The sequence below is a fragment of the Bos mutus genome, chromosome 12 (assembly GCF_027580195.1).
Source record: "Bos mutus isolate GX-2022 chromosome 12, NWIPB_WYAK_1.1, whole genome shotgun sequence".
NCBI classification, from domain to species: domain Eukaryota; kingdom Metazoa; phylum Chordata; class Mammalia; order Artiodactyla; family Bovidae; genus Bos; species Bos mutus.
Genome location: NC_091628.1, coordinates 79,425,128 through 79,439,556, shown reverse-complemented (window position 1 = coordinate 79,439,556; position 14,429 = coordinate 79,425,128). Strand labels below are relative to the sequence as shown.

The window sequence follows — 14,429 nt, the reverse complement described above, 5'->3', positions numbered from 1 at the left end:
CACAGATGAAATTATGAGATAATTTTTGCGTATTTCTCAGATTAGTGTAGTTTGAATCAGCAAAGCTGACATGCCATGCAAATAAGAATTGGGTCAAAGTTTAATATGGGCTTCCCAGGTGGCACCGTGGTAAAGAATTCGAGTACCAACACAGGAGATGCAAGAGACAGAGATTCAGTCCCTCGATGGAGAAGATCCCCTGGAGGAGGAAATAGCATTGCCTGGAGAATTCCATGGATAGAGGAGCCTGAGGGGCTACAGTCCATGGGGTCACAAACAGCCAGACATGACTAAGCACAGCAGCACAAGGTTTATTTAATTTTTGCATTATAATGAGATTGCAAATATGACTGAATTGAAATTGAAATCATATCAATCATTATCAATACTCACTAAGGCTCCGTAAGGACAAAATACCTTTTCATGAACAGAACACAGGCTCTGAAACCTGACACTTTGAAGTATAACTGAAGATAAGTGGGACCCTGCTGTGTCCCCCACATTTTGTTTGTACAAAAGCTCTAGCCTCCTAGGCCTTCCTGGAGTTCTAAAGAGCAAACTCAATCAGGAAAGTGAGAAAATATGGAAACATAGAAAAACAGTTTAATAAGGCCAAATAATAGCTGAACCATAAAACAAAGTCAAGGAGCTGTAATTCCTCTTCCTGGGCTGTAGATAAAATTCTGAGCCATATCCTTGAGTTGTTATGCAGTTACTAAAATCCCACAAGGTGAAAGAAGTTAACGGCATGCTGAAAACCAGCCCCTAGACCCAGACTAGCTGGAACCAGAAGGTAGTTACCACACCACCAGCTCCATGAGCTGGTCATGCACTCCTTGACCTTTTCCTCATCCGGCCTTTAAAATCCCTTCCCTGAATCCCTTCTGGGAGTTTAGGTCCTTTTAGCACTAGCTGCCCATACTCCTTGCTGGGCTCTGAAATAAACACTATAGTTGCCTTGACCACAACCCCGTGTCAGTAGATTGGCTTTACTGGGTGAAGGTGAACAGACCCAATTTTGGTTCAGTAACATAATCTCATGTTGTACTTTGCGTCTGATACGTTTAACTCATTGTCTCTTTTTCAGTTTGTATTTTCAAAGACTCTTCACCATAACTGGTTAAACGGTGCTATGATTCAATGTATCAGTATGTCCAGATCCTTTTAAAATCCTACTGTATTCATGTTCAAGTTATAATACTTGCAAATAATAAATTGTCCCTCCCTCCTGCTTCCAAAACATGGAAACAGAACCTAACACACAGGAAGGCCCATTGGTACTTGAGAAACCGTAATCTCTCCCAATATGAAAGAAAGGTTTTAATTTGCTTGTTGCATCAACAAGAAATGAAGAGGAGAGAGTGCTTGAGTTATGGGCAGAAATCAGCAGGCTGGTGCCTGAGGAGATGAGTTATACAAGAGCTGTCTATCAATCTTTATAAAGGTAAACACTTGGAGGCTGCCAATCAATTATACAGTATAAGAGAGGAACTTAAATTGCCATGCAAGGATTTAACAAGCAGAGAAAACAAACACATTTACCTGAAGACATTCACAGGGATATAGTTTGCAGTCACAAAACAATATGCATGGGTGTAGTTTCATAAGCACATGATTTATTGTTCTGCATTCCCAGGGCCCATCTGTCACTGTGTCTTAGCATTATTATTTATTACTTCAACAATGCTCAGAGGATGCATGCTACTTTTTAGCCAGGTCTGTTGCCAGATGAAAAATAGACAACTGAGAATTGTCTGAAGACTTCACAGTCTGCACTACATGGAATGCTTCACAAAAACACAAACATATATCACCCCGATGCTTTATTTTTGCCCATAGGAATTTGGTTGAGCTACAGTGCTTCTCAGAACAGGAATTCGTGGGAGAGGCAATTAGAAACAAATGATCGGGAAGTGAAAATTAATTGGCAGATATAGTCAAGCTTGGGAAATGTTATAAAAGATGTGAAATCCTTCAAGCAGATACATGCCTCTAATGAAACTTTCGAAGGACATTTTTTGCCAGAAGGACTCTGTGCTTCAATTTCTATCTCCTGCAGTGCATGGAGCATATGATCTCCACCGTGAACTTCTCAAACACAAATCAAACTATGTCACTCATATTCCGATCCCCATGCCTCTTAACTGACCACAGAAGGAAGACTGAGCTCCTCACAAGGCTGCAAGATCCTCTGAGATGCAGCTGGTCTCCCTTCCAAGGGTCCTCCCCGGCTGTTCCCTGGGCATACCATCTGCTACTCCTCACTCTGACTACGCAGAGCACCCCAAGGCTCCAGTCTGTTCCAAGGCCGTGTGTCTCAGAGCATTGCTTTCTTCTTTCCATGAAATCCTTTACTTCCCTCCCCATGACCCCCACCATAGCCCACACCTCCTTATCCTTCAAGACAAGACCTCAACATTCTCTTTCTTCAAGACTTTTCTGGGCAGCCCCAAACAGATTTTGTCACTATTTTTTTGGTGCCCCCTTCCCCCTATAACTTTTCCAGACCACTATTACAGCATTTTCCACAAAATACTGATCTCTCACTATCTGAGTTCTCACCATACAAATGTTCACTATGCACATTTGCAAAAATACTTGCCCCAGTCACGGTGTAACTAGAAGAACCACTATTGTGTATCTGCATGTGTGCAATGGAGACACTGCCATTGTCCACAAATCCTGGAAAAGGTTAGGGTGTGCATACGGCTCCACAGCTCTTGGGGGCTAAATCTGGTGCTGGCATTCTTTATCTCCTTAACAACTGGAAAGTGTTAAGTGCATCACTACCTTCTCCTCCCTATTTTCTCCCTGAAGATTAGCCTTTCCAGGGACACAGGATTTGAGTCTATAGACCCAAATAAAGTATATGTGTAAATCATGTTCTATTTTAAGCATCAGGTTACACTTTTCTTGACAAATTTTCACTTTTGAAAAAAGCTGTACAAATATTTTAGTTGGAAATAAGTACATTGTAAACATTCACTATTAATAAGTTAAACTTAATAGTGGACAATTTCTTTAAAAAAATTTATTTCATCAAGTAAAGACCAAGCAAGTCTAAACAAACCAATTTAAAGAAAGGGAGTCCCATGAAAAAAATACTAGGATCAAATGGTTTCACAGGAGATTTCTACCAAAAGTTTCAAGCTAAAACAGTTTCAAGATTACTCAGATTATTTTAGAGCACAGAAGTACATATACACAGCATATATATACACACTGAATAGCTAATATCAAGCCTGATAGAGATTAAACAAAATTTAAATAAGAAAAGTGATAACAAATATAATGAAATAGTACATTAAAACACAACAAAACTGTGTTATGACCCAGCTAGGTGTTTTCTGGGAATGTAAGGATGGTTTGATTACTAGGAAAGCCACACTATTATGAGTCAAGGGGAAAAATAATCATTCAACAAAATGTAAAAGCTGTTCATGATACAATTCTCAAGAGTTGAAATTTATGTTTAATCCCTTAACGTGATAAAATATTCAAACTTCAAACGCAAAAACATACACCTTGTGAAGCTGTTTTGGGTCATGACTCAAAGAAGCTAACTCTAAAAGAAAATACTCGTGACAAGTGGAGCATCATGAATATGGATTGTGTACTGGCCTCCAGTAAGAAATTACTGCTACCTGTGCCCAATACAATATTTAGAAAAAAGATTTTATCAGTTGGCAATGTGTAAGTTGTTTCTAAAATAATCTGATTTCTCAGAGTTGTCTTAAAAAGAATTAGAACTGGACAAGTATTGATAACTACTGATGTTGAGTTATAGGTATTTGTTCCAACTATAATCTCTACTTTCATGTAAATTTAAAAATGTCCTTAATAAAATGTTTTAAAAAGTTAAAAATGAAGAGAGTAATGCATTGATTATGATTCCTCTCTTTTAAAGACAGCATACAATGTATTACATGTAAAAAGAAGCAATGAAGTTGACCCAATAAATACATCTTAAGCATTGGCTCATCAAATTCTCAAAAATGTTATACAAAATAAGGCTCTTCTTCATCACAATTACTTCCCTTGAGATGTTTATACAGCCAGTAAATGAAAAGACTCAAATCCTAATTTGAGTCAAAACTTTCATTTGTCAAACGCTAATACACATTCTGCTGTTTCATTATACCACTGTCTCTCTAAATAGCACAATTTAAAATACTTTTTGGAGGTGGAAACAGCAACACACTCCAGTATTCTTGCCTGGAGAATCCCATGGACAGTCCATGGGATCACAAGAGTCAGACATGACTTAGCAACTAAACCATCAAAATACTTTAGAGACAGGATCATCTATAATACTGAGATGAGATTATTGGGCTGGCCAAAAAGTTCATTTGGGATTTCCATTTAACCTCTATAAAGGTTAGCGTCATAGGAGGAAGAGATACCCCAGGATAGAAATTTCCCTCCTTTTCTCATTGTTTTTTCTTTTCTTTTATCTTTTCTTTTCTTTCTTTCTTTATTGTCTCCCAGTGGCACCAATTTCATGCTACACATTCTTGTCTTACAGTTTTGGAATTCCTTTCCATTTAAAGTCTCTCTTTTTACTTCTTTACATTTTTAGTATGCCTCAGGCAAATGAGATCCTCCTGATTATCATTGTCCGGCAAATTTATCACATAACACTTATTCTGCATTCCATAAATCAACAGGTGCCTCCTTGGGTTAGGTGGCATGATCACCCTGTAGGCGGCATGAAAGACCCTCCTCTGGCCTTCAGGAAGCTGGAGGTGGGGCCTCAGATATTCCAAGACTTTATGCCTTACACGATTGACTTCACTTTTATAATACTCTTAAATGTATCATGTTTTCACCAATATCTGGAATTATACCCTCTTAAAAGTACTTCAATATCAGTATTTTATCATATTAATATTTAACATATTAAATACTGATAAAATAAAGAGATGTTTTATTTGACTGAAATTAACATGAAAACATTAAATGAATTCAGTGTGCTTTGGTTTTGAGCTTAAATAACATGGAAACACTCACCTTGACAATCCCCCGGATGTGCATTTTGGCGATCATCTCTGCTGTGTAGAGAAACATCAACAGAGTGTCCAGGGTGAAGGTCACATACTGCAGAGGAGGGTAGTGTTCGAAGGTCATGGGCGTGTTCATACAGACTGAGATGACGCTGATGATGGCACAGATGCGCAGCAGAGAGTGAACCCACTGTGGAGATGGCCCAGAGTTACTATCCGATGCCATAAAACATCTGAAACCTGTGTTATGAACCACACTATTTGGAAAACGTAATACTGAGTTGGAAATATTGGGCTGGCCAAGAAGGAATTCGTCTGGGTTTTCTGTAACATCTTATAGAAAACTCTGAACAAACTTCTTGGCCAACCCAACATTTCACCACTAGGGAGAAAAGGGGGCCTTCTCTGGGGGCTCAGATGGTAAAGAAACGCTTGCAGTGCAGAAGACCTGGGTTCAATCCCTGGGTTGGGAAGATCCCCTAGAGAAGGGAATGGCTACCCACTCCAGTATTCTTGCCTGGAGAATTCCATGGACAGAGGAGCCTGGCAGGCTATCGTCCATGGGGTTGCAAAGAGTTGGACATGACTAAGCAACTAACACTTGGGTTAGGGAGAAAAGGAAGAACAAAACTAACATATTAAATACTGATAATGTGCTAAATATTTTCAATATATTTTACATCATTTAATTCTCAAAGCAGCCTAATTTCCACATGGAAGCACTAAGACTCAGGAAGGTTAAGGAGCTTGTCTGTGGTCCTGCATTAATAAAACCTCACCTCAATGTGAACCAGGTCACACTACCCTAAAGCCCCTGATATTTACTGGGACATAAGGACACAGTAGAGCCTCAATGAAAATATGTAGAAAAGTGATATGCTATTACTTTCATACTTTTTATGTACTGTGAGCACCTGGACTCTGAGGCCATATTTATTCTATCTTCCCTGAAATCTAGCACACGGGCTCATCCCAGCAGACTCCAGATGCTTCTTAAAGTTAACTGATATATAACACTTCCTGTATGTGGGGCTTTCATTCTATTATCTCATGCTAACATGTGTGTATGAAAATATATTTGAAAATCTGCTCTCATCCTATATTTTCAAAAGTTAATAATAAATGAACCTTTTTATTTTTGAGAACATGTTTCATATAAATTTAGCCCAGATATCTCTCCCAAAAATGCCAAAAAACACATTTTTGTGCAATGCTGGCAGTGCACTTGCTGTTTGAGGTCTTTCCTTAATCCTAACATAAAGAAGGAATTAGAAAGTTAAAGATGTTTCTGTGTGTGTATACATGTGTAAAAGCGTAGGACATAAATCATCCATATAATATCTTCTTATGAAAACTAATAGCTAGGATAAAAAATATTAATGCATTTGCATGTTAAACCCACACAATTAATATTACTAACAAATCAGTAGACAATTCCTAAACATAATTTCAATGTGTTATCTGTTGAATATCTGTATAATAGCCTATATATATATATATATACACACATAATATATGCAGTCATATTAATCCTTTAATATACTCTCTGTGGGGAAAAAAAAGCTGTTACAGTTTCATGGTCGATGGTTTCTGAAGCCATACAAGCGAACAACCACCTGAGATGAAAAACAGAAAAGGCTGTCAGATCTTTGAGGAGACTCAGACACTTGTAGGCTGGTGAGTGGGTTATAATATTAACCTGACAGTTGTAATATTTGCATGAAGACGTAATGCCACTGATTTCCATACCATATAAGTCACTGATGATTAACTTTAAAAGTTGATGTACTTTTCATGCCAATTAAGAAGCACTTCAATAAACACCACGTGTAAATTTAGACCCATCTGGGCCTCCAATACAAAGGATCTAATTACACAGAAGAGCCTCAAAAGATGAGTTCTCCCACAAAACCATCATGAATTTACAGAATGAATTCTCGTTAAGCATTAATCATTCTAGTTAGTCTTCCAAGCCTACATCTATAAATCTACCTTCTTCAGAAGGTCTCAGAAAGCTCTGTACTGGTGGACGCTAAGAAAAAATGACTGCTTTATTTTCTCTTTCGTTCAAAATTCCCTAAACATGAGTGGGAAAGACCTACTATGTGTTGGAAATTACACTGGGCTCTGAAGACACACCAATGGAAACAACACAGTTGCAACTCATCACCAATGAGCGATATTATGCCTATTTCAGTCTAAGATGCATCACATATACATTTATACAGAAATCATTTTTTACTTACATCTACATTGGAGAAGACTCTTGAGAGTCCCTTGGACTGCAAGGAGATCCAACCAGTCCATTCTAAAGGAGATCAGCCCTGGGTATTCTTTGGAAGGAATTATGCTAAAGCTGAAACTCCAGTACTTTGGCCACCTCAGGGGAAGAGTTGACTCATTGGAAAAGCTGGGAGGGATTGGGGGCAGGAGGAAAAGGGGATGACAGAGGATGAGATGGCTGGATGGCATCACCGACTTGATGCACATGAGTTTGAGTGAACTCCAGGAGTTGGTGATGGACAGGGAGGCCTGGCATGCTGCGATTCATGGGGTTGCAAAGAGTTGGACACGACTGAGCGACTGAACTGAACTGAACATATAAAGTAGGATAAGTGGAAAGAGAAGAGGTTCATTTCATCAGTGGTTCGGGAGGGTCAAAGCAGGAGACTTTCAGAGTGAATGGGGGCAGGGGTGACACGGATAAGGAGGACTGGACTCATCTGTGTGTGAGTGCTAAATTGCTTCAGTTGTATCTGACTCTTTGCAACCCTATGGACTCTAGCCCACCAGGCTCCTCTGTCCATGGGATTCTCCAGGCAAGAATACTGGAATGGGTTGCCATGGCCTCCTCCAGGGGAACTTCCCAACCCAGGGATCAAACCTGCATCTCCTGGGACTCTTGCACTGCAGGTGGATTCTTTACCACTGAGCCACCTGGGTAGCCCGTCACTGGGAAAGCATCTCAAGACAATGGAAACAATGCGAACTGGCTGGACACCTCGGAGGAGCAGGAAGCCACCGATTAGTGGACAGTGTATAGATGCAGGAAAGATAGCTGCTGTACAAGTTAGAGCCACAGTATAAAGGGCCTTGCATGTGATACAAACTACTGTTTAAAATTTTCAATGTAGGTAATAGGGATGTTTCAATGATTGTTAAGCAGAGGGCGATGTGAACAGACACAGAAATGTGGAAAAGAAATGTGAGCAGCTGAGAAGTGGTCTGGAGAACAGATAAGAAGGGAGAGGACAGAGGGGACCAAGGCTGATCATCTTTACTACAGTCAAGGTCAAGGGAAAGACAAGCAGCTCAAGAGTGGCAGTTCATTTCCTGATTTCAGCTCCTGCTGTTGAGTTTGATAAGAGAGTGGATCCTGTGCAGGAGATCAAACCAGTCCATCCTAAAGGAAATCAACCCTGAATATTTATTGGAGGGACTGATGCTGAAGCTGAAGCTCCAATGCTTTGGCCACCTGATGTGAAGATCTGACTCAGTGGTAAAGACCCTGATGCTGGAAAGACTGAGGGCAGGAGGACAAGGGGGTGGGTGATAGAGGATGAAATGGTTGGATGGCATCACCAACTCGATGGACATGAGTTTGAGCAAACTCCGGAAGATGGTGAAGGGAAGCCTGGTGTGCTGCAGTCCATGGGGTCGCAAAGAGTCAGACACAACTGAGCGATTGAACAACAGGACGGCTGTTGGAAGCTGAGCTTCCCAGTTCTGCAACAATGCCTTCAGCCCCAGCTCTGGCTGCTAGACTGTCTCCTCATGTACAATGATACTAGGTGTAGCTGGGCTTCGCCTCAAGTTCTTGTCAGCTTAATTAGGCAGAGAAGGTGACAAGTTCTTCACAGACACTACCCTCTATCTCATTAACCTTTACTTGCAACTCAGAAGGAGACCTTTAATTCCCAACATCTGATTGTCTCCTCGGACTCCTGCGTGGTGAGGATAAGTGAAGAGATCCCTCATCACAGTCTCCAGCTTCAGGTCGGCCGGAGAAGTGGCATTAACTCCACATTCTGTGACTCTGAGGAGGAGATGCACAGAGGGCAGGTCGGGGAGCCACCTCTGATGCCTCCTCTGTGAGTAACTCACACGGCATCTCATTGTGTCATTGGAATCGTTTTCATCTCCCAGACTCCAAGACTCACCCACATTCTACTGCCACTCAGACGTTTCACATCACAGGGACAGGAGCTTCTGAATTAAATGAATCAAAGCAGCTTCATATCAGCATGTGCCTCTCTATTCTTCTTTAAAAAAGAAACTTACTGGCTTGTTAATCCAGAGGATGTCTGCGTTGTCCGACAGAGATTCATCGGGACCAAAGTCAGTAACCGGCTGGGCCTCCACCCTGGAGCTCTGCTTCCGTTTGAGCATGCTGAAGTTAGCTCTGGGAAGCAAGTTCAAAACCACAGTCTAAGAGAAGAAAGATAGAGTGAGTTAGTCTCCAAACCATCCTTACCCTGATCACAAAAATGAAGTCCCCATGCAAGCCTGCATATATTCGTGCTGAGTTGTTCAGTCATGTCCAACTCTTTGCAATCCCATGGACTGCAGCCCACCAGGCTTCTCTTTCTATGGGATTCTCCAGGCAAGAATAATGGAGTGGGTTTCCATGCCCCACTCCAAGGGATCTTCCTGACCCAGGGATCAAACCCATGTCTCTTATATCTCCTGCATTGACGAGTGGATTCTTTACACTAGCACTACCTGGCAAGCTTGTTAATTACACTCAAGTTCCATTTACTGTATATAATAAATACATGCAACTAGAAAGGTTAAAGGGGCTTCCCTGGTGGCTCAGCAGGTAAAGAATCTGTCTTCAATGCAGGAGACCTGGGTTTGATCCCTGAGTCAGGAAGATCCACTGAAGGAGGAAATGGCAACCCACTCCAGTATTCTTGCCTGGAAAATTCCATGGACAGAGGAGCCTGGTGGGCTACTTGGGGTCGCAAAGAGTCAGACATGACTGAGCACGCACACACACACACACACACACGTGGGATCTTAGTCCCCCTGGTTGTGGATCAAACCCACATCTCCTACATTGGAAGACAGAATTTTTACCACTGGACCATCAGGATAAGTCCCACCTCTTGTATTTTTTATGCAAGCATGAGAAAGTCCAGTCTTGAGGCAGCAACCCAGGCCATCCAAGCAAATCTGAGGTTTAAAAGAAGTTCTAAACTATAGAGTCTAAGGTGTTCATAATGGACCAAGTTGGTGCTGAACTACAATTAGGAGAACTTCTAAAGGCAGGTAAGGAAGGGTCAAGGTCCTTCCAGCAGTGCTCACCCATGAGGATGCCTCGTCAGGAGAAACGCAGTAGTTTTATCACCAGAAATATGCACTGGCACACTCTCTGCTCTCCCTGGGGCTGGAGAAAGAATCCTTGCCAAAGAGAGTGAGTGCCACGCAATGCTCGTGGGAACTCGAGAAGAACAAGGCAGTATTTGCAGTATGTGTAAATACGTGCAGTTTTCACTGGGAAAGAGAACACAGAAACTCAGGACCAACTGCCTGGGATCTGATTCCCTGTGTTCAAACATCTACCTCTGTGTCTGTTCCCCTTGATGCACCAAGGTAGGTGCATCTACCTGACCCTCCTATTCCCGGAAGAAATTAAGCTAATTGCCTTTAAGGTGTGGTAGGTGTTTCCAGGCTGCCTTGTCCTGAATATTGGATTTGAATATGGGTTTTACAGGAGGCTGCACTAATTAATTTTATTTTACATAATTGGAGTTAGGGACTCTTGACATCGATATGTAAATATATGCAGAATATTCAAATTATGTGTGTTCTCTGATTTATGGGGTGGGGGGGCATTTGGTGGCCTCAATTTCGGATGCTTCTTGAATGACAGTCTCCTATGAACCAAAAAACTGGATACCGAATCTTAAATCCTTAAAAATAACACAACACAAAGGAGGAAACAAAGAGTGATTTTACAATGTTGTTCCAAGATGATATAAGAAAAAATTTATTGTAATACCTTTCCACCGGACCAGTGGAAGGCCATTTATTTCTCTTCTGATCTGGCCATAGTTGAGGCCTGAAAATTACTTGATGTGTAAATGTGACATCTTCACACGTTAATTCTATGTACCTTGTCTTAGCAATATCCCATCAGGAGCAAAACAGACTTTTGACTAAGGATTTGTTATCGTGGAGAAGGAGACATCCAGAATCTTATTTTTTCAAAAATCTCCATGACAGGAGTATTTGAGCCGCCAAAACAATGCACCATTGATGAACGACGGTAGTTATCAAACCACTTTCACCCTCGCTTTACAAACACAAAAGCGCCACCAAATCAGACACTGCCCAGGAAATCCTAGGGAAGCCACACGTACAGTAAAACGCAACAAATGTGTTTACATCCAGTCGTAATACTTTCCATAGGGTCTACATGGGGGCTCATTGTTAAGATGGCTCATCATGTTGCCCTCACAAACAAAGAATAAAATCACAGTGATCCTTGAGACTGACCAACCTGCCCAAACAAGATTCTGTTTTCTCACTGGCATCTGCCTTCTCAAAGCTATGAGACTCTGTTTTCTCACTGGCATCTGCCTTCTCAAAGCTATGAGACCACCAGATTCTAGACCTTCGGCTATGTGACCACAGGACTCAACTGCAGGCTAAAAATTAACCATCCCTTCAGAGAACTTTTCACTGGCAGGGTATAAGAAAGACCCCGTCAGAAAGGGAAGATGCTGGTTCTCCTTAAGGGCCCGTCACCCTCTCGTTTTCCTCTAATAAATTTCCCTTTTCTTGCCTGATTGCTTAACTTACTCTCTTTGTCTCTGCACTCGCCCTACAATTTTAATCAACAATCATGCAGTGAAAAAATCCCTCAACAACCAGCTCCGGAATCACTGAAATCGTAACTTATTTCTTATAAAATATCATCAAGTAGTAAAATAAGTTCAATTTACAAACACTGCTGTTGTTCAGTCACTCAGTTGTGTCCGACTCTTTGCGACCCAGGGGACTTCAGCATGCCAGGCTTCCCTGTCCTTCCCTGTCTCCTGGATGTCTCAATTTACGAATGTGAAAAATCCAAAATTAAGTTGAGGCAATTCATTGAGGCAATAATTTTCTTTTATATACAGAAATATTGTTGTACACATTCATCCTGTTGAATCAATATAATTGAGGACAGCAGGCCTATTATTCTCCTGATAAAGACCAGCAGGAATATTTAAGTATCCTAGGTACACATTATTTTGATAGGAAATTGCTTCTGTGTATCTTAGCCTTATCACTCTCATGTATCTATAACTCAATGTATTTTTAGTCTCTGTTTACAGAAGTGCCCTTCATAAGGCAGTGCAGGAAGTTTGACAAGCATGATTTCCAGTAGCTTTATCAAAAGCAGTTGGTATTCAAATAGCTCAATAGTGGGTGGAGGCTGCACACCTACAACATGTTCATTGATGAATCTTTTCCTTGGAAACAGCTAGTGGCAACTCAGCGAGAAAAAACACTTTGGTTCATTGCTCTCTTTGAAATGGTTAAAATCCAGTTTTGTATTCTGTGACAGCAACATTTTTACTTCTACTGGCATATACCTTCCTCAGATCATCCTAGCTCTCTCTGGACCAAAATAAAATATATTCTTCTTCTTTTATTATTTTTTTTGGCTGTGAGGTACTTGCAACCCTGTGGGTCACTTCTCCTTGTAACTCCCTTAGGTTTGCATTAGTCTTTTGAATCTTCCAAATTATGGTTTCCAGCATGTCCTTTACCTGCTGTCCATGTGCCTGGCCTCTGTATTTAACCCCTTAAATGAGCATCTGTTCTCACAGTTTCCATCACCATCTGTTGGTGTCCAGCAGCTTCTATTATGAGTTAGGTACCTATGTGGCTTCTCCCTCAACTGTAGCCATGCCAACACCATCATCACTTGAAAACCAACAGGACAGGGGTTACTGGTCAGACATCCTTCTGCTTCACTTCTTCTTCCCTGTTCCCAGATCCTATTGCCCTGAAATCAACCCTGAATACATACTGGAAGGACTGATGCTGAAGCTGAAGCTCCAATACTTTGGCTGCCTGATGCAAAGAAGTGACTCATTGGAAAAAACCCTGATGCTGGGAAAGACTGAAGGCGGGAGAAGAAGGAGACGGCAGAGGATGAAATGGTTGGATGGCATCACAGACTCAATGGACATGAATCTGAGCAGCCTCTGGGAGACAGAGAAGGACAGGCCTGGTGTGCTGCAGTTCATGGGGTCGCAAAGAGTTGGACATGACTGAGCAACTGAACCATAACAACCCTGCCCTGAACGTTTCTGGTCCCTGCAGGCAGGCCGCACACGTGCACAGACTGTCATGCCACAGATTCTCACTGGTAACTTCTTTCCTCCTTCCTCACTCCACTTATGTCCAAGGTCCCTTTCCCCTGATCCGTGTTACTAGAGCCCCTTCCAGGCCATGGGGCCTCAGGTCTCTGGATGGCCATAAATATCACCCTTTTTTCTCTCCAGGCCATGTCACACAGCTTGCAAGATCTTAGTTCCCCAACCAGGGATTAAATCCAGGCCCTCAGCAATAAAGCACAGAGTCTTAAACCACTGGGCCACCAGGGAATTCCTGACATCACCCTTTCTAATATGGCCTGTCTCTTTTTTATTTTTATTTTTTTAATATTTATTTGACTGCACCAAGTCTTAGTTGAGGCACACAGGCTCTTGTAGCTATGGCATATGAACTTTTAGTTTTAACATGTGGGCTCTAGTTCCCTGACCAGGGATCAAACCCAGGTCCCTGCACTTTGGGAGCACAGAGTCTTAGCAATGGACCACCAGGGAAGTCCCTGTTTTGTCTTTTATCAGAATCACTGAGATGGTCTCTCCTGTAAGTCCAGACAACCTCTGCTCATCCTCTAGCTTCCCACTCATTCATTCATACAGAAAATGCTAGGAATCCACCAGGGCACCAGGCACCATGACACGGGCTGGGTATAGAGCAAGGGAACCAGAGCTCATTTAACCTCATGTTTCAAGGACACTGAGACCCGGGGATTTCCGCTTGTGCTTCTTTCACGCTCATATCCACACGCTCCACTTGAGTTGGCCAAACATCTGATGACCCGCCATCCTCCAACCGTTCTCAACTGCTTCAGCACCTTTTCACAGCTGTGTCCTCTGTTGTCTGTGGCCAATTCCCCATCAGTGATTCCGATTTCCTAACTTAACTCACAAAGGGTTTCTGTCTCTACACATGACTTGTCTGTTACAACGAGAAGATGTGATGTTTGGGAATAAAAGTGCAGAAGAGAGAAGCACACCACCCCAGCAGACGTACCGCATCTCTTTCATTCTAAAAAGCCCCCAAAGAAGACAGCAGTCACTGACCTATCTCTGGTCATCCGGCGTCATTACAACTGGTGACACAGCAAAATCAACA

The 14,429-nt window shown here is 41.8% G+C and overlaps 1 protein-coding gene across 1 annotated transcript in view; it reads right to left on the bottom strand.

Annotated features, from left to right (window-relative positions):
• NALCN (sodium leak channel, non-selective) overlaps positions 1-9,422 on the bottom strand; it is a 286,838-nt gene extending 277,416 nt beyond the window's left edge. The window contains exons 1-2 of the mRNA XM_005899261.3: positions 9,285-9,422; positions 5,011-5,193 (exon numbers count right to left, since the gene is read on the bottom strand). Of these exons, the coding sequence (XP_005899323.1) occupies positions 5,011-5,193; positions 9,285-9,392 (291 nt within the window). The 5' untranslated portion in view covers positions 9,393-9,422. The remainder of the gene's footprint in view (positions 1-5,010; positions 5,194-9,284) is intronic.
• Positions 9,423-14,429: the final 5,007 nt, after the last annotated feature.